The sequence below is a fragment of the Macaca thibetana genome, chromosome 14 (assembly GCF_024542745.1).
Source record: "Macaca thibetana thibetana isolate TM-01 chromosome 14, ASM2454274v1, whole genome shotgun sequence".
Lineage (NCBI taxonomy): Eukaryota > Metazoa > Chordata > Mammalia > Primates > Cercopithecidae > Macaca > Macaca thibetana.
This window is the reverse complement of record NC_065591.1, coordinates 70,400,792-70,426,632: the sequence shown is the minus strand read 5'-3', so window position 1 is coordinate 70,426,632 and position 25,841 is coordinate 70,400,792. Positions and strand designations below refer to the sequence as shown.

At 44.8% G+C, this 25,841-nt stretch overlaps 1 protein-coding gene across 1 annotated transcript in view; it reads left to right on the top strand.

Moving 5' to 3' along the window:
- The window catches only part of TENM4 (teneurin transmembrane protein 4), a 3,098,737-nt gene that overhangs the window by 3,025,534 nt on the left and 47,362 nt on the right, over positions 1-25,841 (top strand). The window contains exons 26-31 of the mRNA XM_050757454.1: positions 2,815-3,082; positions 6,352-6,495; positions 9,581-9,830; positions 12,099-12,119; positions 19,750-19,982; positions 23,965-24,119. Of these exons, the coding sequence (XP_050613411.1) occupies positions 2,815-3,082; positions 6,352-6,495; positions 9,581-9,830; positions 12,099-12,119; positions 19,750-19,982; positions 23,965-24,119 (1,071 nt within the window). The remainder of the gene's footprint in view (positions 1-2,814; positions 3,083-6,351; positions 6,496-9,580; positions 9,831-12,098; positions 12,120-19,749; positions 19,983-23,964; positions 24,120-25,841) is intronic.

Here is a 25,841-nt window from a genome sequence, read left to right as displayed (position 1 = left end):
CTACTTTCCTTTTCCCCAGCATCCTATGTTCCTCTCTCATTATTTCTGTTAAAAATATTTAAAATAAATGGTCCTATCAAGAGGAAGGAGCCAAAGGATCCCGAACGGTGAGCATTATAATAAAGATTAAATGAGAAAAATATATATGAGGTGCTTAGCACAATGTCTGTCACCTAATAAGTACTCAATAAATTTTAGCTGTTATTATTAAGATTATTTAACACACGCCGCCTTCACGCCGATTAAGGCCTTGGCTCAAATCTATATATACAACCGCTTTACTTAACCATCATTAAAAGAAGGTAATTGGGAAAGATGCATTTTAATCTGATGGAAATCAAGATAGATATTTTCGCCTAACAAAGCTCCGCTAGTTGAATTTCCTTCGCTGTCCCCAGCCCAGTTTCTAACGACAGCAGTGAAGGCCTGAGGAAGAGGAGAGATGTCAGTGCAGAAGCCCAGGAGAAGTCCTGGCTGTCTCACCTGCCCGAGGAGAACTCAGGCGATGTGCCTATTAATAGATCGCAGGCGCTGGTGGAGCAGGGAGTTTATACATTTTTGTGTGTATGTTTCATGCCTGGCTGAGCAAACACCTTTCCGTGCGTACCCTGTTGAGTGGTTTCTGATGCCAGCCAACAAGAAGGACATACAATCATTCCGAAATTCTCATTGCACTCACAGGTTGAAACCTCCTTTTCAGAGATTCCGTGCCTGTCTCCCGTCTCAACTACCAGGCTGACCTTTCTTATGAAATGGTTGTCAGTGGAGACAGAGCTTGCTGGAGAGAAGTGATTTGTTACTCAACCCTGGCTCAGCTCCAGCTAAACATTTTTCCCAGGAGCAGGGACTCTGGAACAAATGGGGTTAAAGGTCGCACCCTCTTTACAGTGCTCCCTGAGCTGGGTGCCTGCACATTCAGTTAGGGCAAAAACCTTGCTTATTATCAGATTCATGAAATACACATAAACAAACTCTTGGATTTTCCCAGTCCTCTCATAGGTTAGCCTTTGCAAGTGCTGGGAGATATGAATTTTAAAGGGTATGCTAAAGAAGGTAAATATTTTTCAGAGCATCAGGATGGCACTTCAGTCATGCCAGGGGCTTACCAGGGTATGAGTCCTGCTTTGCCTTAAACTTGTAAGCTACAGTTTAGGAAGATTGCCTTGGTTTAAACCCAATCCCTAAAATGTCCTGTGTTCAGGAGAGTGAGGTGAGGGTAAGCGTTCACACTTGTCTATGAAATGGACAGGATGAAAAAGGCATTAAGAAAATGTGGCACATATATACCATGGAATACTATGCAGCCATAAAAAAGGATGAGTTTGTGTCCTTTGTAGGGACATGGATGCAGCTGGAAACCATCATTCTTAGCAAACTATCACAAGAACAGAAAACCAAACACCGCATGTTCTCACTCATAGGTGGGAACTGAACAATGAGATCACCTGGACTCGGGAAGGGGAACATCACACACCAGGGCCTATTATGGGGAGGGGGGAGGGGGGAGGGATTGCACTGGTAGTTATACCTGATGTAAATGACGAGTTGATAGGTGCTGACGAGTTGATGGGTGCAGCACACCAACATGGCACAAGTATACATATGTAACAAACCTGCATGTTATGCACATGTACCCTAGAACTTAAAGTATAATAAAAAAAAAAAAGAAAGTAAAAAAAAAAAAAAAAAAAGAAAAAGGCCCACATCCACTGTAAACATAGGGTAGAATAGCCATTGTCCCTTGAATAGATATATTAGCCTCAATCGATTTCATGTTCCTATCTTGAAACAGAGCCCAGAGCATCAAGCTGATAAAGTTGTCTGCTTTTGCTGTCTGCCTGGGCATGCTGGCATTCATTTAAACTTTCTGACTTAGAACTGGGCTCATTGCACCCAGTAGCTAAGTGACCTGAGCATTCCCCAGGTCACAGCCTTCCCCACTCTGTTCATCTGGCACTGCAGCTGGCCACCCAGAGTGGCCAGAAGCTCTATGCAGGCAGTCCAACCTCTCTCTGTGGATGAGCTGGGGCTGTGAACCACAGGTCCTGCCAGGCTGTGGTCTCAACTCTGCATAATTATTTGTTTGGTCAATATCTCGTAGTCTCTGTTTAATTTCCTGAAAATGAAAGTCATTTGGAACAGATCTCATTTGAAGAAAGTTTTGAGAAAGAAACCATCCTTCCTGCTTAGGCAGCTGGCCGCAGCAGTCTCTTTTCATGACATCCCTGCTGCCAGCACCACCAGCAGCAGCAGCAGCACTGCATGCCACCTGACAATGTTCCTGTGCTAGGCACTCTACCTATGTGACCTTTCTCAGTCCTCACACAAAGCCAGGGAGGAGACCGAGATTCAAAGTTTCCGTGAGCTTTCTAGGATAACACAGCTCATGAACCAGTAGCAATGTGATCTAAGTATTTTATATGCATATCCTATGTGTTCCTCTCAAAACTGCAATGAAATGAGTTCTGTCATCCCTGTTGTACAGAGCAGGAGGCTGAGGCTTGGCGAGGTGAGGTGACTTTTGCAAGGTCACCACATGAAAACTGGCCCCAGAAACCAGGTCCTCTGACATGTTTTACCCCTCCCCAATCTTTCTTCCATCTCGTTTATGTTTTTCCCTTCCTCCTCCACCTCCTGCTTCTCTTCACCCTCTGCTTCCCCTCTTCTTTCCACTGTCTCCTCTTTTCTTCCCCCTGCTCTCTCCTGCCTTTCCCTCTACCTCCTGAACACCCAGAGTCCATGGGGCCGCACCATCTTCCCTCCACTGGGTGAGTCGACGACCGTCCCTTGCTGTAATCTGCCTCTGCTTTCTAGGCTTTGCAGGAGGAAATCTCTATCGCTGGCTGCAAGATGAGGCTGAGCTACCTGAGCAGCCGGACCCCTGGCTACAAATCTGTCCTGAGGATCAGCCTCACCCACCCGACCATCCCCTTCAACCTCATGAAGGTGCACCTCATGGTAGCGGTGGAGGGCCGCCTCTTCAGGAAGTGGTTTGCTGCAGCCCCAGACCTGTCCTATTATTTCATTTGGGACAAGACAGACGTCTACAACCAGAAGGTGTTTGGGCTCTCAGAAGCCTTTGGTAAGCCTCCCGGCTGCAGGACTCAGAGAATAGCACTTGCAGGAGCACTCTTTCTACCTCCTTGGTTCCTTTTTCCTTCCTTCCTCTTCTCAGATCAAAAGTACCTAAGGCTTAATTGACCTTTCAGACCTGTTCGTGACTGGCCAGGACCTAAAAGAATGTACTGAAAGACCTGAGTGTGGAAAACCCGACCGTTACAATAAGGCTACAGAACCAAAGGGCCCTGGAAAATGCCGTACTGGCTTGTGAGGGGCTAAAAGAGGGCATGCGCCACAAAGGCAGGACCAGGTGGACATTGCCTGGCCACCCCACAGCCATCCTGTGGGAACTTACCCATTAAAATAGGAAAGCTAAAAAATTGTTTCTTTTTTTTTTTTTTTTTTTTTTTTTGAGGTGCAGTAACTAAGATTCTTCCTCCATCAGAAATGCTTTTTGGCCTCTTTACCCAGTCAGAGAAGTCACCTCTTTGTTGTTGTTATTGCTGTCTCTTTGTAAGATGAAACAGAAATTGGCTGTAACCTCACCTGGAGTCCCAGCCTCACTTGGCACTTGGGCTTCCAGGGGCTGGCTGTATGCATTTCTGCTTCCAGATTAGAGGAGGTCCCAGGAAGGGCTCAGAGCTGGACTCTTAGCAGGTCTAACCCTGCAGAGCTGATCCACCAAGCACTTAAGAGTAACCGTCCAGCAAATCCCTTCTCATCTTGAACCCCATTCCAATTTCATTCCCTTAGGTCCAGAAAAGGCAGAGATTCAGCAAAGACAGAATGAGGAAGCCGAGAAGTAATGTTATTTAGAAAGGAAGGGAGGGAAGGAGGAAGAAGAAGAGGGGGAGGGAAGGAGGGAAGGAGGAAGAGAGGCAGGGAAGGAGGAAGGAAGGAGGGAGGAAGGAGGGAAGGAGGAGAAGCAAGGAAAGGAGGGAGGGAGAGAGGGGGGAAAAGAGGAGGAGGGAGGTGGGAAGGAAATGAAAGAATGTTGCTTGAGCACCTGCTGTGGGCAATGTGTGCACCTGTACATTAGCATCTCAGTTAATCCTTATACTCTGTGAGTCAAAAATTGTCACCCCCAAATTCTGCATGAAGAAGTTGAGGCCCAGAGAAGTGAGATGACTTCTCAGTGACGCACAGCTAGGAAGGAACAGAGTTGGATTTATTCCAGATCTTTCCTCTGGGTTCGCATCCCATCCTACCCAACAAGGGCACAGTGGGAGCAAAGGTGCCATCTCTCACTGTTCATGATCCCTTCTGTAGATCAAGCCACTTCTGTCATCTTTTTTAAAATGAGGCCTTACAATCTCTTGAGATAAAATGAGCACTTCTAGTGCCCACCAGTCAGTGAAAAAGGGAAGTGACTGGGTTGGAGTCACTTTCCTAAGATCACAAGTGACCAGTAAGAGGCATAGTGGCTGCTTAAGGAACTCAAGCCATGGGGGAAGGGGTCACAGGGACGTCTTCCGGCCCAATGCCCTGTTGCCATAAATGGTCGGCAGTCTTTTGTGGCATCTACAAGAAACTTTAAGGAGCTGCTCAATTGTTAATTCCTGTCTTGAGCATGTAGTAGGATATTGTCCACTGGAAAATAGTGCCTGCCCAGAAAGACGCTTGGAAGAAATAACATTCCTGTCTCTGCTGGTTCCTTTCCACAGTCCAGTTACAGGGCTTTTTATACACCCAGGGTCAGGGAGGCTGTCATGTTTAGCCTTCATCCCAGTGACCTTCTAAGGGGTCCTGGATTTATGAAACAAAAGTAAATCCAGGGGATTTCTAAGCTTTGAAACCCAAAGCAACTTCCAGCTTTTTAAAAGTAATCCAACTAAGTTCCTTTTCTATATATCCATTATAAATGATTTTAAATATTTTTCCTAATTTAAAAAACACCATAGTCATTAATAAAAATTTGAAAAATGGACAAAAATAGAAAAAAGTCATATGTGATCCTGTAAACAAATACAACTAGTTTTCTTTTTTCATGTGTAATTTCTTTTTCTGGTTTTTTTTTTTTTTTTTTTTTTTTTTTTTTTTGTTTTGTTTTGTTTTTGAGACAGAGTCTCGCTCTGTCGCCCAGGCTGGAGTGCAATGGTGCAGTCTCAGCTCACTGCAACTTCCACCTCCTGGGTTCAAGTGATTCTCCTGCCTCAGCCTCCCGAGTAGCTGGGACTACAGGCACATGCCACCACGCCCGGCTAATTTTTGTATTTTTAGTAGAGACGAAGTTTCACCGTGTTAGCCAGGATGGTCTCAATCTCCTGACCTCATGATCCCCCCGCGTCAGCCTTCCAAAGTGCTGGGATTATAGGCATGAGCCACCGCGCCCAGCCCGTAATTTCTTTTAACACAGAAATACCATATATAAACAGTCTTTTCAACTGAGCATTGATCCATAAGCATTTCCCAGGTCACCACATAGTCTTCTTCACTGTGACTTCTGGTGGCTTCATAGTATTCCTACAGTGGATACACTTGGGTTTGCTCACCCTCTCACCCCTCTTGAACCTTTAGATTACACCTAATTTTCCAATATTATAAATAATGTTGTGGTGAAGACTTTTATGCACAAAGTATTTTCCATACTATATTAGTCCATTCTCATATTGTTATAAATACCTGAGACTGGGTAATTTATAAGAAAAGAGGTTTAATTGGCTCATGGTTCTGCAGGCTGTACAGGAAGCCTGGCAGCATCTGCTTCCGGGGAGGCCTCAGAGAGCTTTGACTCATGGCAATACGCAAAGCGGGAGCAGCCGTGTTACATGGCAGGAGCAGGGCCTGGGTTGGTGGGAGGAGGTGCTACACACTTTTAAACATCCAGATCTCAGGAGAACTCACTCACCATCATGAGAACAGCACAAAGAGGATGGTGCCGAGCCATTCATGAGCATCCACCCCATGATCCAATCACCTCCCACCAGGCCCCACCTCCAACACTGGGGATTACAATTAAACATGAGATTTGGGTTGGGAACACAGAAACAAACCCTATCACATACTAAAGATTATTTCCTTGGAAGGGATTCACTTAGATCCTTTTAAAGTAATTGGTACATTTATTTTAACTTTTCCTCAAATGTAAAATTGCTCTTCCAAAAAAAAAAAAAAAAATTGTTAAGGCTCAGCAATCTTGTGTTAGTATTTCACATAGTTCTGGTTGCCACTTAGAAATATGATCCTTTTTTCCTCTTCTACAAAAGATAAGCCAGGGGCCTTGCCTACAGGTCTAAAGGCCAAAGAGTGGCTTAGCTCACTTGTGCATTTTGCCTCTTCTGTCACTTATAGTTTCTGTGGGTTATGAATATGAATCCTGCCCAGATCTAATCCTGTGGGAAAAAAGAACAGCAGTGCTGCAGGGCTATGAAATTGATGCGTCCAAGCTTGGAGGATGGAGCCTAGACAAACATCATGCCCTCAACATTCAAAGTGGTAAGTGGATTAATAGAATTACTTGAACCAGGCTGGGGTGGAACCTTGTCTCATATCCCTTGTGCCCTGCCAAACAAAAAATTCGCACTTTGAATCCCATAGGCTTCTATGTGATCAGGGAACTCAATCAACAGATATTGCTTGGATACTTCCTTTGAGCTGTCACTGTGCTAGGCACTGGGGATGTAGAAATGAATGGCCTCAAGACTTTATGCCTGTGAGACACAAATACTCTCCAGGCAGTTTCAATGTTGTGCCACATCACAGGGCACTATGAAGGCTAGAAGAAGAGCACCTCACCCAGCGTTTTGGTTCATCAATGTGTCCCTTTGGCAAGAACTCCTGAACTGAGTCTCAGATGGTCTATAGGATTAGCCCTGTGTATCAAGTAGGGAGAACACTCTAGGCAGAGGGCATAGTATGTGCCAAGGCGCTGAAGCCTTCAAGAAGAGTCACTGGAGAGAAGGTTCATTGTGATTTAAGCAGAGAATGACATGAAGGGAACAGCAAAAGACAGAGCTTGGGTGTGAGCAGCTGGAGCCCAGGGTAAGAAGATTAGGACATTCAACTACATGCAAGGCAAATGTCAAGCCTCTGCAGGGACTAGAGCATGCGAGTGGCACCATCAGATCTGTATTATAGATAACTCACTCTGACCATGAGCTGGGATGGGACAGCTAAATATGGTAATGATGTCAGATATCACCTGCCTGATCTAAAAAGGCAGTGAATGCCCATCAAAGCCACAGCTTGTTTTGGGGGGAATTGACAAACTAATTCTAAAATTTATGATAGAATACAGACTTGTAAATAGCTAATGCAGCCTTTAAGAACAAAGAAGAGGGACTCACCAAATATCTATATTTATAGCTATCCTAGAAAAACCATATTATCTGAAGCTGTGTGGTGCTGGCACAGGAACAGATAAATTGATTCCATGGAATAGAACGCATTCAGAAACTGACCTGGGAAGAGTAATTAAACTAAGCTTTGGCCCCAAATTTCAGAAAAGCCAAAATAACAGAATTGGAAATAAAGTTTCCTTCTCACTCACTTCACTTCCCACTCTGTAAGTCTGGAGGTAGATAATCCAGGGCTGCAGGGTCTGAGACCCAGGCTCCTCTCTCTATGCTCCACTCGGGCTTTCGTCTCCAAAGTCATGATCCAAGGGGACCACTTCAGGTCCAGCCTTTACATCCACTTTCCAGTCAGCAGGAAGGAGGTCAAGGATGAAGAGCAAGTCCCTTGCATTGTAAGGTCACTTCCCAGCAGCTGCTCATATCACTTCTACTTACATGCCATTGCAAGAACCTAGTTGTGGATGTGGCTGCCCTGGAGCCAGGGTTCATGGTCTGTTCCAGGCAGTCATGTGCCCAACTAAATAGCCAGGATTCTGTAACTGCAAAAGAAGGAAAGGGTGGATAGGATGGATGTCAGTCGGCAAGGAGAGGTTTTTGCCACATACCATGTATATATAAGAACTTGGAACATGACAGAGATAGCATCACATATCAGTGGAGAATGGATAGGTGTTTTAGAACTTAGTATTGGGAAAATTGGCTCAATATGTAGAGACAAATTAAGTCCTCACTTCACACTGTATACAAAATAAATTCAGATGTTTTCTTAAACATCTCAATGTGAAAGATAACACTTTAAATTTGATGGAAGAAAATATTTAAAAGGCCAGGCACTGTGGCTCATGCCTATAATCCCAGTACTTTGGGAAGCCAAGGCGAGAGGATCGCTTGAGGCCAGGAGTTTGAGACTAACCTGGGCAACATAGTGAGACCCCATATCTACTAAAATAATTTTTTTAAAAAAATTAGCTGGGTGTGGTGGCACATGCTTGTGGTCCCAGCTACTCAGGAGGCTGAAGTGGGAGGATCACTTGAGCCCAGGAGTTCAAGGCTACAGTGAGCTGAGAACATACCACTACACTCTAGCCTGGGCAACAGAGTGAGACCCTGGCTCAATTTAAAAGAAAAAAAAAGAAAGAAAAGAAAAAAGAGAAAGAGAGGAAGGGGAGGGGAGGGGAGGGGAGGGAGAAATTAGTCGAGTACTTGTAAAAATCTCAGGAAAGGATTGCCTAAAACCTAACAAAGCACAAACTTTAAGGTAGAAAAATGATTGATTAGAGTACATAAAAAGTAAAGATATCCGTTGAACAAAGGACAGCTTTGACAAAGCTAACAGGTAACAGTTTGGGAGACAATCCTGATTATCTGTAAGAGCACAGCTCACTCGGGCTTCAGTATGGAAGAGGTGAGGCAGCGGGCAGAGGATCCAGTTTGGAGGCTGTGAAGTGTGCAGGAGGAAAAGGAGGAACCAGACTAAAAAGAAACAGGATAGATGTAGGAAGAAACTTTTGAGTCATTGAGGTTAATCCCCTCATTTTGTTGGTGGGGAAAGAGGCCCAGGGGCAGTTAAAGCAGTAAAGAGACCTATACAGGAGCTGGGATCAGCCCATTAATAACAAAGCCAGGTAAAAACCTGTCGCTTCTGGACTCTCCTTTGGTGAGAAGAGACTGTGAGTTTCACTCATTCATTTCTATAAACATTCATTGGCATCTACTCTGTCAAGCTCTGTGCTAAGCACTGGGGATACAGAAAGGAAAAAGACATAGTCTCCACACTTGAAATGGTATCGATTGAAAGAGAAAAACAGGTAAGTGCGATAAATAATTCATGCTATCATAGAGCTATGGACTGGGTACAGGAGATATGGACAACCTACCTGAGAGGCAGTATAGGTGAATGGCTAAGGGCCCAGACTCTGGAGCTCTTCCACTTACCGTCTGTGTGACCTTGGGTAAGGCCGGTTAAGCTACCTGGACAGTCCCCTGTTACAATAGGGATAATAATAGTACCTATCTTACAGAGCTTTGGAGTGAATTAAATCCGTATGACTTGTTTAGGACACTCTGGGTTCCATTAGGGGGTGAGGCAAAGCCTTGGGCTATGAGCCTGGAGATGGTCGATGGAGATCTTGCATGCCTTGCAAAATCAGGGTGACTCTGTGGTCAGCCACGGGAAAAGATACCCATTCCTGCTCCATAGGCAATTCTGTTTTTGCTTGTCCCAGGCATCCTGCACAAAGGGAATGGGGAGAACCAGTTTGTGTCTCAGCAGCCGCCTGTCATCGGGAGCATCATGGGCAATGGACGCCGGAGAAGCATCTCCTGCCCCAGCTGCAATGGCCTTGCTGACGGCAACAAGCTCCTGGCCCCAGTGGCCCTCACCTGTGGCTCCGATGGGAGCCTCTATGTGGGTGATTTCAACTACATTAGAAGGATCTTCCCCTCTGGAAATGTCACCAACATCCTAGAGTTGAGGTATGTAAGGTGATGCTTTCTTCATAGTTCGTAATAACGTCCCTTTGCCATCCTTTGGGCCCCTCCACATTACCTACTGAGCCCAGGGATGGGACAGAGCCTCGCCTATCAGACTCTGGGACTTTTCACCTCCCAGCTCAAGCAGCTGCTGCTTCCCCAGTGCACTACAGTGAAGACAAGCCACCTAGGACAGGGAGATGTCCCCGGCATCCAGAGTACATCTGTGACGTAGACGGCTGCTAGCAGCCAAACGTTAGACTCCTTGGAAGCCACTGAATCTTCTTTCTGTTTCCTAGAACTAAACTGATTAGAATGAGTCACATGAACCTTTTTTATAAAAACAAGGGGCTGGGTGCCATTGCTCATACCTATAATCCTAGCACTTTGGCAGACCAAAGCAGAAGGATCACTTGAGGCCAGGAGTCTGAGATCAGCTTGTACAACCTGACAAGACCCCCATCTCTGCAAAAAATAATTTTAAAAATTAGCTGGGTGTGGTGGCACCTGCCTGTAGTCCTAGCTACTCAGGAGGTTGAGGCAGGAGGATCCCTCGAGCCCAAGGGCAGTTCCCTTCAACGGACCAGTATCGAGATAACTGACCTCTCTGCTCCTCAGGTGCTGCAGAAGCAGCTGAGTCAGCCTCTTTCCCCATCCTGACCCTGAGTGATGGAGCACAGCCATGCTTCTAGCTCAGGGAAGGACATGATATGTTGGATTTTTCTCTATGCCTCCCTAACCTAGATCATTTTAGAACCAGGGCACTGTCATAGGGTGGGCTCAGGAGTCATGGAAGAGCTGTGCTTTAGAGATAAGGGAGCCTTACACTCCCTTTCAAGAGGAATTGCACCAAGCTCCCTCCCAACTCTTTTAGGGAATGGAATCTGCCTGTCTTCTGGGCCAGGGTCCATGTGAGCAGGACAGGCCCCAGAGCTGGAAAGCCTTCCTCCACAGTGGGCAGGGGAAAAGAAAACTCACTTTTGCTGAGTTCCTACTATTTGCCAAGCATAACAATTCTGTAAGGCGTTTATTATTATCCCCCTTTGGTAAATGGAAAGATGGAGGCTTAGGGAATTTAAAGAACCTGCCTGAGGTCCAGCTTCTAAAATGGTGGACCCAAATCCAGAGATCATTACACACCTCTGCCTCACCAAAGCCTTGTCACCTGGCCCAATGAGGGCCGCTTCGACTTAATGCCTTGTTAAGTTCCTCCCTGGAGGTAAGGTCCTGCTGCAAGAATCTCACTCTGCAGCGCACGTGTGAAAGGAAGGCAGGGCCAACAGCCATAAGCCCTAAAGAGAAGGGTTAGTATCGGCCCCACACACAGGGCCAGACAAGCACACACGCGGTAGGCTCACAGGAAATCAGCTATCGGCTGAATGAGAAGAGGACCACCAGTGGAATATTCTCTGCCCTTCTTCTGTCTATTATGAGTCTGACTGGCACAGACATCTGTCAAGGAAGAAGGATCCTTTGAGCATATTTGTGTCAGTCAACTGTGTATATGGACCACAACAGAAAGCGCCGTGGACGTGGAAATCAGCTCGCCTCGGCAGAGAAGCTGTACAACTTAGGACAAATCACTGAACCTCCCTGGACCTCTGTTTTCACCTCTTTCCAATAAGAGACCCCATTTTCCCTGCCTCCCTCCTACAGTTGTTGGGGAGATCATGACAGTGGGTAAGGAAGGGAGATACAAGTAAAATTAGAAAAAAAAATTTAGAAGTATATTATCATTTTGATATATTTTTTCTTCCAGCCTTTTTTTCCTAGGACTGTTTCTGTGTCATACCCTCCCTTCTAATTATAGTCTATCTCCAATTCTGTATTCTTTTATGAGGAGGCTCCTGGGAAGTGACCCAAGTTTGGGTAACTCTTTGTAGGGAAGTGTGCACGTGGAGACGCAGAGCAGTAAGCCTGTGTATCTCTGGGTATGTGTCCGTACAGAGGAGAGAATCCACCATTCCAATCCCTGTCTTAGCCCTTGTTAAAGCAGCAGAATGTGTCAACCTAGTCCTCTTCCCCCAAAGTCAGCAGTAGTGGTGCAGGCGAAACCATGCCTCTTCTGTGATATGTACTGCTTGTAAGTGAACTTACTGACAAGTAATATCCAATATAAAATACATCAGTGTCATAGCTGCTAAGTCTTTATTTATTATAGTATTGTATAGCACCATTGCTGTCAAGTTTTCAGGCTGCTAATAATGCTTCTAACCCTGCTGCTAACACCTCATTCTTTCTTCTATTCCCTGCTCTCCTGTCTTCTGTCAGAAATAAAGATTTCAGACATAGGTAAGCCAACCAGTGGAGAATTTCCTGCCTCACCCTTGCCTTGTTGCATGCTGTATGGTAAGCTGCATGTGTCAATTTCAGATGGCTGTATGGCAAAATAATCCTGTGTGACTAGAACTGATTGGGGCAATCAGTTGCAATGGGAGGAAGTCATTAATAATGGCAGCAATGCGTGGCAGGAGCCTGAACTCCCTGGATCTGTTGCAAAGTGAGGCAGTTACTTTGATAGTCTAAAAGTAATATGGGAAAGAATTTGAACCTTGGAATAGTAATTTGAATGCTACAGCCTGCTTATCCTTAGAATAAATGAGGATGTCATCCTAACTGCATTGAGCAACTTTGATGGTCATGATAGGAAGTCCTGAGAACATCTTGATCAGGTGAACAATCTGGAAGAAGACAGGTTTCACATTTACACTTCTGTGGGCATTCAGGGTGCCTCAGCTTAGCGATGCCAGGCAACCCCACCCAAAAGGCTTGCCATCAAGGAGAAAGCAGACTCTCGGAACCAACTGCAGAGATCAATCCCCAAATAGGAACTTTGTCCCAGAGTAGGTTTGTCATGTAGACTCACAGCGACATGCAGTAAACAGAAATGGGTCTAGTCAAGCACACCAAGAGAAGTGTCTGCCTGTCAGCATCACCTGTCACTATGGCATTCACCTGACTCCTGGATAGCAGTCACCCAGGTGTCCCCTGACCTCACACACATTGTGGTGACTTGAAAAGTAACCATGGGCAGATGGAGGTGTGGCTTGCATGGCCACAGAAGTGGCTCTCAGTTATCTAACTGTGGCTCTGATCAAAGTGTCACGGGAGTGGTGCTAAGTTTGGATGAAAGAAAGTCTTAGGGATGGTGGAAAGAGTCAGACAGACCCAGAATCCAATAATGATTCTATCTATTTCGATAGAAGTAGCTGCATTATTCATGTAATAATTGTATGTGTTATTTTAAGATAATAGTTATTATATAAGTAGTAAATATTATAATTATTTAATAATTAACATGTATAGAGTATTTACTTTGTAGCAGATAGAGGGTTATGTGCTTTACATGGATTGTAGCATTCTATCCCCAAACCACTCTGTGAAGTAGATATCCATGATTACATCCAATAGACAGACGAGAAAACTGAAGTTCCCCAATTATGTGGCCTTGAAAAAATGCCTTCATCTCTCTAAGCTTTAGTTTCTAACATAAGGTTAATAAAATCTCCCTTGGAGTGTTGTTGTAATGATCACAGAAGATGTTTGTAAACTATTCAGTACTTTCAGGCACAGGGAGGAGCTCCAGAAATAGTAGTAATGGTAATAATAATGCTAACATCCTATAGAGTTAACAGTATTATAATTTATTATCATAACAATTCGTATCATATGATAATGATGATGTCTCCATCTTTCCCAAAAAGGAATTAAATCCTCTTACACCCAAAGACACATGTATTAAAGTAAATCAAATAGAAATTGGTAACAAAAGAAAAAAGGAGGAAACATATGTGTGATTATTTATTAGATTAAGCTCTGAGCTTCCTGGCAGCCAGTGTAAATAAGAAAACATAATTATTTTCATACTTTATAGTATCAGAAATTGAAAACTTGCCCATTGCTCACCAGAGAAATTTTTTTTCCTGACACTGAAATCTGAGATTTTCAATGAGTTTTGTATGGATGATACTGAACTATGTAATGGTCCATGCCTTCAACTTCAGTTGTACAGAAAACACAGAAGTACATTTCACATGAAGGTCTTGAATTAAAGCCTAGCATTTAATGTTGAAACATCCAGTTAGTGGTGGCGGCTGCATGGGACGCAGCCATGACCCACGGGGACATAGCTGGGAAGAGTCAGGAGGCCAGGTGCTGTCCAGCCCTGCTACACATTCACCGTGTGGCCTTGGGCTGGTTACCTGGTGTTTCTGGTTTCCAGTCTCATCTATAAACTGAAAGAGTTGTGGTTTGGAAACATTTTGCTTCTGATGTTCAGTGATCTTTTTATATATTCATGGTATGACTTTAAACCCTTCATCAATTCATTGTTTTCTTGGGCACTAAAAATTTTCTAAGATGAACCAAAGTAGAAAGGAAAAAATGAATCACTTTCTGCCTTGCAGTTTTCTAAAGACAACCAGAAGACAGAGAGCCTGGGTTCAGCTCTGATGTTAACTGCTACCTGGATATTGGCAAATCTCTTCCTCTCTCTGGGCTTCAGTGTCCCCATCAGTAAATGTTGGCGATGGATTTAAAAAATTATAGAGTTGTGTCTCTTCCTCCATTAACTGTCTCAGCCACTCCCAGTAATATGTCTGGCCCCGTGACTGGCAACTTTAGCCTGTGTGTGTGCTTCCCCGGAGCAGACTCATGTCTGCCTTTTGCTTTTCCAGCCTCAGTGCCAGCCTGCTGTGCCGGGCATGCTCAGTACAGAAACCGATAATCCACGGGGCATCTTCCTCTATGGACTCCTTCAGGAAACCAGCATCTTTGTCTCTTCCCAGAACTCTTCCCTAGGGTCACAGAAGATGTTTAAAGCCTTTTCTTCAGAAGTACATTAGAACTCAAGTGTCCATCAAACCCAGCTACACATATTATATTAACTCAGAGCCCTTAACTGTCTCAGGAAATAGGTTGAGCAGGACAAAATAAAGTCTGACATACTTAGTGTTTCCATTATGCACCAAATCTTCTAGAAGTTTCTAAAGGGACCAGCTTTGCTTAAAAGCTACCATTTACTGGGTATTTTATTTTTTAGTGGAACAGGCGCTATGCTCAGAGGTTTATATTCTTCATGCAATTTTGTCCTCAAAATAATCCTTTGAAATAGGTGTGACTATCCCCATTTCTCAGCTTAAGAAAACTGAGGCTATGGAAGTGATGTGACCAGAGTCACTTAGCCAAGTGGATGGTAGAACTGGTATTCGAACCCTTGACTGTGTGGCTCTAGCACTCAAGCTCTTCCCACAGGTTCTGAGAACCAGGGAATCAAGTTCTGCCAGAGCTGCCAACTGCTGTGGTTGAAGGACACTCCTTTGCATGAGGCAGACCCTCCTTAGAGACAAAGAGAATTCTCACTTGGAAGCAAGTGAGCCTGTGTGTCCCTACAGACTCCTAGACTTCCAGCTCCTACTGGGAAATTCCAAACACCATCCAGAATGAGAGCAGAGTGAAGCTTGGCTTCAGCTCGTTAACTTCAGGAATGGTACCCTGAAGGCCTCTTGATTTTACATCACTTCCAGAGAGACTAAAGTTATGTTTGAGGAACTAGAAAAGAATGTGGGTCCTCAGAGACTTCTACAGCAAACTGAAAATGAAATTGTGATCTTACTCTCTGTCCATCCCTACTCAGGATACTGGGCATCAGAACTGAATCAGACATGGTCCGTTTCCAGGAAATGCTGCCTGTCCACACAACCAGGCCTGAGGCCTCCGCTGAAGGCTGTCTTCCATCTCATGCTCTGAGACATTGATTATTTGTAGAGTATTCTAAGGCCTTGCTGCTCAAAATACAGACAAGCAACATTGGTGTGCTCTGGGAATTGTTAGAAATGCGGACTCACAAGTTCTGCACCCCAGAACTAGGAATTGAAATGTGCGTTTTAGCAAAGGCTCCAGGTGGCACATTAAAGTTTAAAAAGAACTGCTTGAAGGCCACGGTTCCCAAATCTGGCTGTGCCTCCAAGTCACCTGGAGAGATCTCAAAGGTAGAGATGCCCACGCCCTTCAATCATTATGGGTAAGACTATTTTTAGAGCTCTCCAGGCCATTCTGATGTGTAGCCATGTTTGAGAACCATCACTCTAAGATTGTTAGCAGTGAGCGTTTCCTATGTATACTCCAGCCAGGGAGGCTGATTTCCTTTCATAAATTTAGCAGAACTTTCCGGAATACTTATTCTGCATCAGCCCAGTGCAAAGCAGCAGAGACTGGTAATCAGTCCCTGCTCTTGAGGAGTTCAAGGTTTCATCCAAGAGACAGACGATTAAACAGAAAAGTTTAATTGGTGCTACAGATACTAAAAGTATAAACTTCGTAAGCTCTAGTAAAGACACAATGAAGGAAGAGGCCAGTTCTACCAGTGGGGAAGAAGTGGGGGTTCAGGAATGGCATTACAGATGAGCTGAACCTCAGAAGACGAGCAGGTACTCCCAGGTGAATATGGGCAGAGGAACCTTTTAGATTCTGAGCAGCAGGGTGGGGAAGTAGAAAGAACGCAGACTTTGAAGTCAAGCAGAACTCGGTTGGAATTTCATCCTGCCGCTTAGGATTCTGTGGTCCCAGACAAGTCACTTCACCTCTTCCAGTCTCAGTTTTCTGAAATATAAGGGAGGAAAGTACCTACCTTATATGGTAGCTGTGAAGAAAATGAGGTCAAGTGCTAGTGCAGTGTCTGGGACAGAATAGGCATCCCTAGGTGGTCACAGATGCGTTCCTGTCTGTGGTAGTCATCTCTGCAGTTCTGTTCTGCAGACAGGTGGCGCTTCAGCCCTAGTGGAGTCGAGATGGGCATCACAGACGCAGGTGCAGCTCCCAGTGCCGGGGGGCAGGAGGACTAAATGAGTTGAATGTTCAGAGAGCTCTGCAAACTGGAAAGGGCTGTTGAGATGTATAATTTCATTTGATCCTAATGACAAGCCTGTGAGCATAGCCGAGCAGGGACTTAGTCATTTGACAGCTAAGGGACCTACGATTTGGACTATTTAGGTGACTTGCCTAAATGAGAGCCCACACTTTCTAAGTTCAAAGCTAGCTGTTGTTTTCCCTATGCTTAACTTACCAGCAGACCTCAAATTTGTCCTTGGGCCAAAAGATGCAGCCACAGCTCTTATAGACTCTGGGATAATCCTGCCAGTGCCACCCTGTCCTGGAATTCACTGATCTGAGAAGCTCCACATGAGTGACACTTCTCTGGAGCAGTGCAGGGAGACATGAGATGGAAACTCAGGGGGCTAATCTACATTGACAGGGCCCCTCACCATACCCCTCAGGGACCCTTTTCTGCTGAGGTAAATAGCACCAGTTTATCATGAGTGATGTGCAAAGAAATGAAAAAAATCACCCCGCCTCAGAGCTGCCATCAGAAAAGCAAAAAGATCAAGGCTGTCCCAGCATTACACAGTAGGATCTAAGGTCACCGCATTTTATTTAGCCATAATTGATGTCATCTGGGAAGATTAAATCTGTGCTACATTATAGGGTAAGTCACAGGGGACATTTCAAAACAGACAGGATACCTGTCCTGTTTACTGCTACCCCCAGAAGAGAAGTAAAAGAAGAGCTAAATAATGCGAATGCAAACACTACCTAAGTAATCTAAAAATAGATATGCCATCTACTTAAAACAAGTGACTGCTATGGGCTAGAAGGCATGAAGCAGAACATAGGAAAAACAAAACTGAACAAAATCCAGTCTCTTCTCTTCAAGTATTGACGATCGGGTTTTGGAGGCCCACACATAAATGAACAGTCACAGCATTATGTCCTATCATCCAGAAATGATGCACAGGGAGAAGGCTGGGGAAGATTTGCAGAGGAGGGAGCATTTGAACTGACAGGTGAAGGGTGAGTAGGAAAAGGGAGGCGTGGGGCATACTGCAGAGCAGGAGCAGCAGGTGTGGGCAGACTTGAGGCGTGCTGCAGGGACAGGTCTGTGGCCAGGTGCAGGGTGTCTGGGAGGGGAGGGAAGATGAAAGGGTGGAGCAGCATAGCAGAAAGCTGGGATTTGTGCAGGGGTGGGGGAGGGGGGAAGCTCTTAACTTCTCTGTAAGATTAAGGAGTCCCAGAAGGGAAAGCATTGAAATGGCAGGTTGGTATTTGGGTTAGATCAAGAATGACTTGTAGAGGACCCAGGCTACAGGCGGAGAGACCTCCCCTTGGTTCGAGAAGGATGTGACAGGACAGTAGTATTAGGATTAGAGAGGAAGGACAGTTGGAGAAAATCTTATCAGGTTAGTTGAATTCAGGGAGAGAAAACCAAGGAAGGAAAGCCTTGGGTTTGGATGCCTGGCCCTTTTCGAGGTAGCCAGTCCCCAAGGACACTGTCCAAGGCAAGACACATTTATAATGACAAACCTGCCAGGGCCAGATTAAGACCTTCTGTGACTTACGTACTGAAAAGATTATGGTGCCCCAGTCTTCATAGGGAATTCAAAAAACACCAACCTGTAAAATAAAATTTTGCTTTTCAAAAGGACCCAAAACTTACATACCTGATAAATGCAAAATAGCTTCTTTCTAGACTTTTCAAATTATCTTGCTTTCGTCTTGAAGGGGGTCTGCAGTGCTCCGGCCCTGCTGGTGCTCTCATCACTGCTCAGTCTGTCCTGAGTCCCTTAGCACAGTTTATACCTCACTGTGCAGTGAAAATGGCCAGCACCAGGCCATCCAGTCCAAACAGAGAGAGCTTCCTTTGAATCAAAATACCTTCCAGAGACTTGGAAGGGGCTGCCGATATTGAGATGCAGTTTTAGGGCCCAGCGAATGTTCAGGCCATGCACAGGAACTTAAAATTAGCTTTTCAGAAGCACCAAGTTCAACTTCAATGTGCCCTAGACTTGAAAGAAATTGTATATCAGTACCAGGGGATAAAAAATTTCAGGCTTAATAAGAGATATCTACTACATAGTCGTCTCCAAGTGCAAGAAGAGACACAATCATTGGTAATTAAAATAATTATTATTGAGCATCTACTACACTATGCTACTCTGCATTTATTATTTTCTCTCTAATTTCCCCAATATACCAGCAAGGGAGCTGTTAACACCCCCATTTTGCACATAAAGACACGAGGCCCAGGAGGCCTGGTAACTTGCCCAAGTTGCAGAACCAGGAAATTACAGAGCTAGACTTGGAACCCAGACTGATCTGACTCCAAATCCTGTGCCTTTTCCTCACCCTGTGGCTAGAGGCAGTGCTTTGTCTCCTCAAGGCCTCTCTGTAGTCAAACTTCTCTCTGCTCTGTTGGCACAGCCTGCTCTTTATAACTGTTTTCCAGAAACAGAACCATCATTAGCACTGCTCTTCTGTGTTGCTTTTTTTCCTTGGGTTTCACTGCGAATTACAAACTAATCCTGCAGTTCATTTATATCTGACTGCCAGAGGGAGACTCCTGGGCTCCTGATAAGTGTAACATGAGTATCCCCTGAAGATAGTGTTGATGCTGACCAGGAGTCAGAGCCAGCCAGGGTTTCATCCCTCAGTCCCAAGATGGAGAGGAGGGATTGCTGTAAAAATCCTGTGGAAAAGGGCTTGTGTTTTTGAACTCTTGAAGTGTTTTTTTTTTTTTTTAAGTCAAGAGCATCCATGTTTCTAGCTTGAATGAACGGGACACCTATAGTAGGCCTCAGTGGTCATCTTCTTAAGAAAACATGTATTTAGCACCTGATACAAACATGGCACTGAGATGGTCATCTCAATCATTGGCAGTGGGTTTTTACAAGAATAGTGGGTGGGAGGGATAGTTAAGCCAACGACTGAGGTCAGAAAAAATGGGGAACCATCACCCAAAATAGGGGCATCATCCCCATAAGACATTTTTGCTTTGGATTCTAAAGGGCCAGGGGTTCATCTGTCCATCTCCAGCTACACATAGGAAAGAAGAAAATGCTCATCAGTTGGCCATGTCTTTGTTTTCTAGTCACAGTCCGGCACACAAATACTACCTGACCACAGATCCCATGAGCGGCGCCGTCTTCCTTTCTGACACCAACAGCCGGCGGGTCTTTAAAATCAAGTCCACTGTGGTGGTGAAGGACCTTGTCAAGAACTCTGAGGTGGTTGCGGGAACAGGTGACCAGTGCCTCCCCTTTGATGACACTCGCTGCGGGGATGGTGGGAAGGCCACAGAAGCCACACTCACCAATCCCAGGGGTAAGACCTTGCCTTAGAAATATTATCAATAACATTTATTGGAGTATTTTCCATTTCAGAAAAATATGCATGATTAATATTGCAAAAAATTTGGAAAATACCAAGAAATGTATGGAGGATGGTGAAAACTGAAAATTCCACCTGCCAAAAATACTCGCAGTTAACATTTCCTGTCTTCTCTGCTAGTCTTTTTTCAAAGTGTTTGTGTATATGTAGTGTTTACTAAAAACAAACAAAATGAGATCACATTAAGCAAACTGTTTTAGCAAACTGCTTTTTTTCCCTAAACGCTAGATCATTAACATTTCTCCATGTCATTAAATGTGTACTCATGTTAGTGACTATATAGTATTCCAGCAAATGGATGTCCCAATCTTCTACTATTGGACATGTATGCTGTCTCTCATGTTATTGTTATACAAAAACATTTTAGCGTATCATGTTTTCGTATGTTGATGTGCTAGTGGGTGGGTTAACTGTAGGTCTCAATTCTGAGTCCCTGAAAAAGTTGAACCTCTAAATGCCCGCAATCACAATTTTTCCTTCGCTTATTCAGCAAATATTTGAGTACATAGAGTACAATGGTTACATATATAAGTTCATCGTAGCAGAATAAATAAGACCTGAGTGTGAATTACTGTGACATGGGCGAGAGGAAGAGGTGCTCCCTGAGAAGCAAGAAGAAAGAGGCTGTTCATGGGGGTTTAGAGCCAAGAGACACCCCTGTGCCTTGGAGACTGGGAAAGCTTTTTGGAGAAGCCATCATTGTCCACCCTCAGTGGAGTGTTCACTGTGTTGCAACCCCTATAGCCAGTGACTTAAAGTGTCTAAGCTCTAGGGTCCTCACTGATAGAATGGGGTAACAATGCCATCAGTGTCTACCTCCTAGGCTTATTCTGATGGTCAAAATTAATATGTTTAATAATAACCTATAGAAATATTATAAGTGATTGTATCATTAAATAGTTCCAGATTTCAGGGCCTAGTTTCAAATCAAAGCGGGAGATTCTAGTGAAATCTGGCATTCAAATTCAGACTTTGTCATCTACAGCTGAGTGACTTTGGGGAAATCACTGAAGCTCTCTGAGCCTCATTTTCCTCATATATGTAATAAGGATATGCTGCACAGTTGTGGTACAGATTGAATATTATTAGGAATGTAAATGCTTAGCACAGTAGTACCAGGCACATGGTAAACATCCCATAAATGATGATTCCTATTATTGTTGTTCCATTATATCACATCACATCATATCATGTCACATTGTCTCTGCCACATACCTGGAGTGTCAGGTGGTAATTGTGTGGGGTAAATATTGTATCAACAAAGGTTAATCCCTCCTAATTATGATTTCCAAATACTGAGAGAGCAGCCAGGAGTGAAAGAATTCTAGGCCTGCACTTAGAAGCCCTGTATGGTTTTCTTCTGCCACTAGCTGGCTCTGGGACCTCCTCCCCTGGGCCTCAGTTTCCCCATTGGTCAATGAATGAACAGGTTGGGCTAAATAATCCCCAAGACCCTTTGTAGCCACAGTATTCTACTCTCTTAGGTTTAAAACAGTTTTATCTGAGAATTTTTATTCTCTCCAGGGCTTTTTCAGTTGTTCTCCGCACATGTGTGTTCTCTTCCCCGCCCTCGCAGCCCCTCACCCTCACACAGATGAAGTGGCAGTGCATTTACCCAAAAGTCTGTGATTAACCCAGATAGAAATCGCAAGGGTGACACGATATGCAGGCACTTTGCAGCAGGGAGGAGAAAAGATGTCCATCTATTTAACACAACAAAAGAAGAAAAATTTAGGTAATTAATCGGGGACAGATCACTTCTATTAGCCTGTGCAGCCAACTCTGTAAGCAAGAAACCCAACTATTCATGGAGCACTCATCAGTCCAAACACATGGAAGAGAAAGATGGGGCATAGCTAGGCAGACAAGAAAATGCCTGTCTTGGCACTTAAAGAATGAAATTAATGTACATTCAAGACAGGACCATGAGAAAGCCTTCCCAGTCTTGAGGCTGCCTAGTCCTCTGTGTGAAATCACTCTCCTGCCTGACCAGCCTAAGAAGGAACAGTTGGTGCTCCAGCAGGTTCTCAGCACTCAGAGGCCCCTGGGCATATTAAAGCACCCTGCTTGCCAGTGAGAGACACGTGGGCCCCCGGAGCAAAGGCCTTGAAACCCACAAAGTGCCAGCCACTGTCTCATCATTACAATGGTCATTAATAATTATTGAGGGCTAATTACTACAAGTCAGATGTTAGAATCCCCGTTTTATCAATGAGGAAATGAAGACTTAAAAGTGAAGTAATATGCCCAAGTTAATACGACCAGAAAATTTTATAATTCAAGTCTCCCCACTTCAGTGAAGCCTTCCTGACCCTTCTTCCACTGCCTTCCCCAGAGAAAACGTAGCAGAACAAAAGTGACCAGAATCTCCTGTATTTTACCATGACCCTCTCGAGGCTGTCCTTTCCTGTGATCCGCACATGGTACTGATTCATTCCTGTGCCTTCCATTCTAAACTGGGTGCTCCCTGGGGCCATGTCCCATCTGTATCCCATGACAGTTCATGGTTATGTCTGACTCTTGCAATTCTGAACCTGGGATGGAAATTACTATCACTCATGAACACTATTAAAGCATGCCCTGGTCCCAGTCCCAGCCACCCCCTGAATTAGTATTTCCAGGAGTTAGGCCAGCAGGTGTATATTGAAAAACCTCTTCAGGTGCCTCTGATGTACATCACAGGCTGAGAGGTACTGATATAGTGTAGTGGTTCTCAGACTCTGGTTTGTGTCATTATCACCCAAGGTGCTTGTCAAAACTGCAGATAGAAGCTCAGACTCCACTTGAGATATTCTGAATCAGCTACCTGGGGGGTGCAGTTTAGCAAGCTCCCCAGGGGATCCCCATACACATCCAAGAGTGAGAAATACAGATTTGGAACAATCTCATTGTTTGACAGCTGGGAAAACAAACACAGAGCTGCTCAGTGACTTGCCCAAGGACATACAAGCTGGGTCAGGGAGAAAGTTAACAGGATGAGACGGTCTAGTAAATGGAGCAGGTAATGTTGAGTAATTGTTCTGACTCCTCTCCTTAGTGTGCTGCCTTTAGAAATTCAGTTCAACAATATTCTCTACACAAATCCATAGGATTCTATTCAGATTCTGTACTTTCGTAATGATCAGTGAGACTAAAATAATAAGAATAGAAAAGCATGAAGGACGGGCCAGGCCCGGTGGCTCACGCCTGTAATCCCAGCACTTTGGGAGGCCAAGGCGGGTGGATCACCTGAGGTCGGGATTTCAAGACCAACCTGGGCAACATGGTGAAACCTCATCTCTACTAAACATACCAAAAAAAAAAAAAATTAGCCAGGCATGGTGGCACGCACCTGTAGTCCCAGCTACTCAGGAAGCTAAGGCAGGAGAATTGCTTGCACCTGAGAGGCAGAGGTTGCAGTGAGCCGAGATCATGCCACTGCGCTCCAACCTGGGTGACAGAACGAGACTCTCTCAAAAAAGTAAATAAATAAATAAATAAAAAGAAAAATGGTTACCAAAAGGGAAACTGATTATTATAATCACAGAGCTTCAGAAATAGGTGAATTTAAATAACTCACAGTGTTAATACTGAAAAAGATCCTCCTTACCACTATATCCCTACTGCTTAAACATCCCCAGAAGTTATGAATCCAGGTTTAGTGGATGACTAAGGTGATAGATTAAGATCTCAGGAGGCAGCAAGGTGGGAGGACCAGAGCCCTGGAAGATCTGAAAACCTAGGTTCTAATCCCTGCTTTGAACAAGTCACTCAAGGCCTCTGAGCCTGAGACTCCTCCTCTCTGAGAGAGGAATGAAGGTTGTGGGAGGACCAAACCCAATCGTGTAGAGGTGCTGTCAGCTAGCAAGGCTCCAGGAATGTGCGCGCCGTTGTCATCTCTGATGCTGAATTCCTGTTTTGGTTTCTCTGCCCCCAGGCATCACAGTGGACAAGTTTGGGCTCATCTACTTCGTGGATGGCACCATGATCAGACGCATCGATCAGAATGGGATCATCTCCACCCTGCTCGGCTCCAATGATCTCACATCAGCCCGGCCCCTCAGCTGTGACTCTGTCATGGATATTTCCCAGGTAAGATGGCTTCATCTACCAGAGCCCTGGGACCGCCCACTCATCCTCTCATCTGCCACCCAGCCAGCCTGCTGGCCATTCACCTTTGCACTGGTAAGCCTTTAAAGAGCACCTACTTGGTGCCAGGCTGTGATGAGAACCAAGGACACAAAGATAAGTAAGACACAGCCATGTCCTAGGAGTTCACCGTCAGGAGTAACAAGTAGAAGCTCAGGGGACAGTGAAGAAATCTCCCCAAGGAAAACTCAACAGCAGCAGAGTAGGACAGACACAGCTTTCCACCACGTGACATTCAATCCATTGCCACCTGAATTTCATCTTTGGTAATAACACTGATGGGTATTTGTACATTGCCTGTTCTCTTTCTAAGCTACATGAGGACAGAAATTCTGTAATTAACTAGGATGCCTGGTTACCCAAATTTGGGCACCGTCTATACTTGCTGATTGATTAATCAATTGACTGAATCCTACCTTTTGCCACTCACTCACTCAGTAACTTTAGACAAGTTTTCTAAAGTCTTTTGAGCCTCACTTTTTATATCTGTAAAATGGAAATAATTCACTTCAGCCCAGTAGGATTACTGTAAAGATACAGCAAACAATGCATGCACAACTCCTAGTATTGCTTGGCCCTTCAGAGGTGATGAACAAAAGATAGAGTGCCTGCTTTCACATGGGAGGTGACATTTATGCGAGTTTTACAGGTTAAATAGAATAGGGGTTTGCTGAGTGACAAGAAAGAAAAGGAGACATTTCACACAAAAGAAACAGCACCTGCAAATGCACAAAGATGTTAATGAGGCAGGTACACTCAAAGAATAGTGGAAAATTGAAAACCATAGCATAGGGTGCTTGGAAGCGGGTGGCCGCAGTTAAAACAGGAAGCATGGTTTGGTCCAGGTAGGGAAGGACCCTGCTGTACCATGCCAAAGAGTTTGGACATTTGCAGGTGGATACCAGGAACCCATTGTAGGTCAAAAAGAGACACAAGTGACTGGCTATCCAGCATGTCCTTAGTACATCCTGTGATGACTTGGCAAGGGTATGTCCTTTGTTGCTGGATCCTTTGGCCGGGCCAGGCCCATGCTGAATCAGTGTCCTGTGCTGCATCTTGCCAAGATTACCAAAACCTGGCAAATCAGGAGCATTGAGTTATATCAAATTGCAAACTGATTTCAGCTCCAGCAACATTTAGCTTTTTAAACCCCTTCATTTTTAGGGGAGCCTGCACACACAGGTCCTTTTCCACTGAGTGTGACACCTGCTGCCAGCCTTTCTGGTCATGCCTGCCTCTGTTACTGACATGTATTGCTAAGTCCTTCCACGGAGCCTTGTGGATGCTGCTGGCGGTCCCAGCACTCATGTCACTTCCCCGTCGCATGCTGGGATGGTTTCCCTCTGCACCAGCTAATATGATTGTTACACTCCAGAATGGAAGCTGTTCTCTGCCACTTGTCTTTGCAGTTTTGGCAGGCTTACCCTTGCTGGCTAGTGAGTTTCCCTCTCCGGTCTGTGAGCAAGCTTGAATTACCCATCAGGAAGCCACCATGGCCTAAGGATGTGCATACAAGTATTTTCAATTCTCAAAACGGGCCCTCAACCAGCCAGCACAGGGTGCCGAAAATTTTCAGTCCACACATCGGAAAATTGTTTAACTTTAGATAGAGGTACTGCCAACCAGTCGGATCAGAGGCTTGAAAGACAACTGGCATATGGTGCA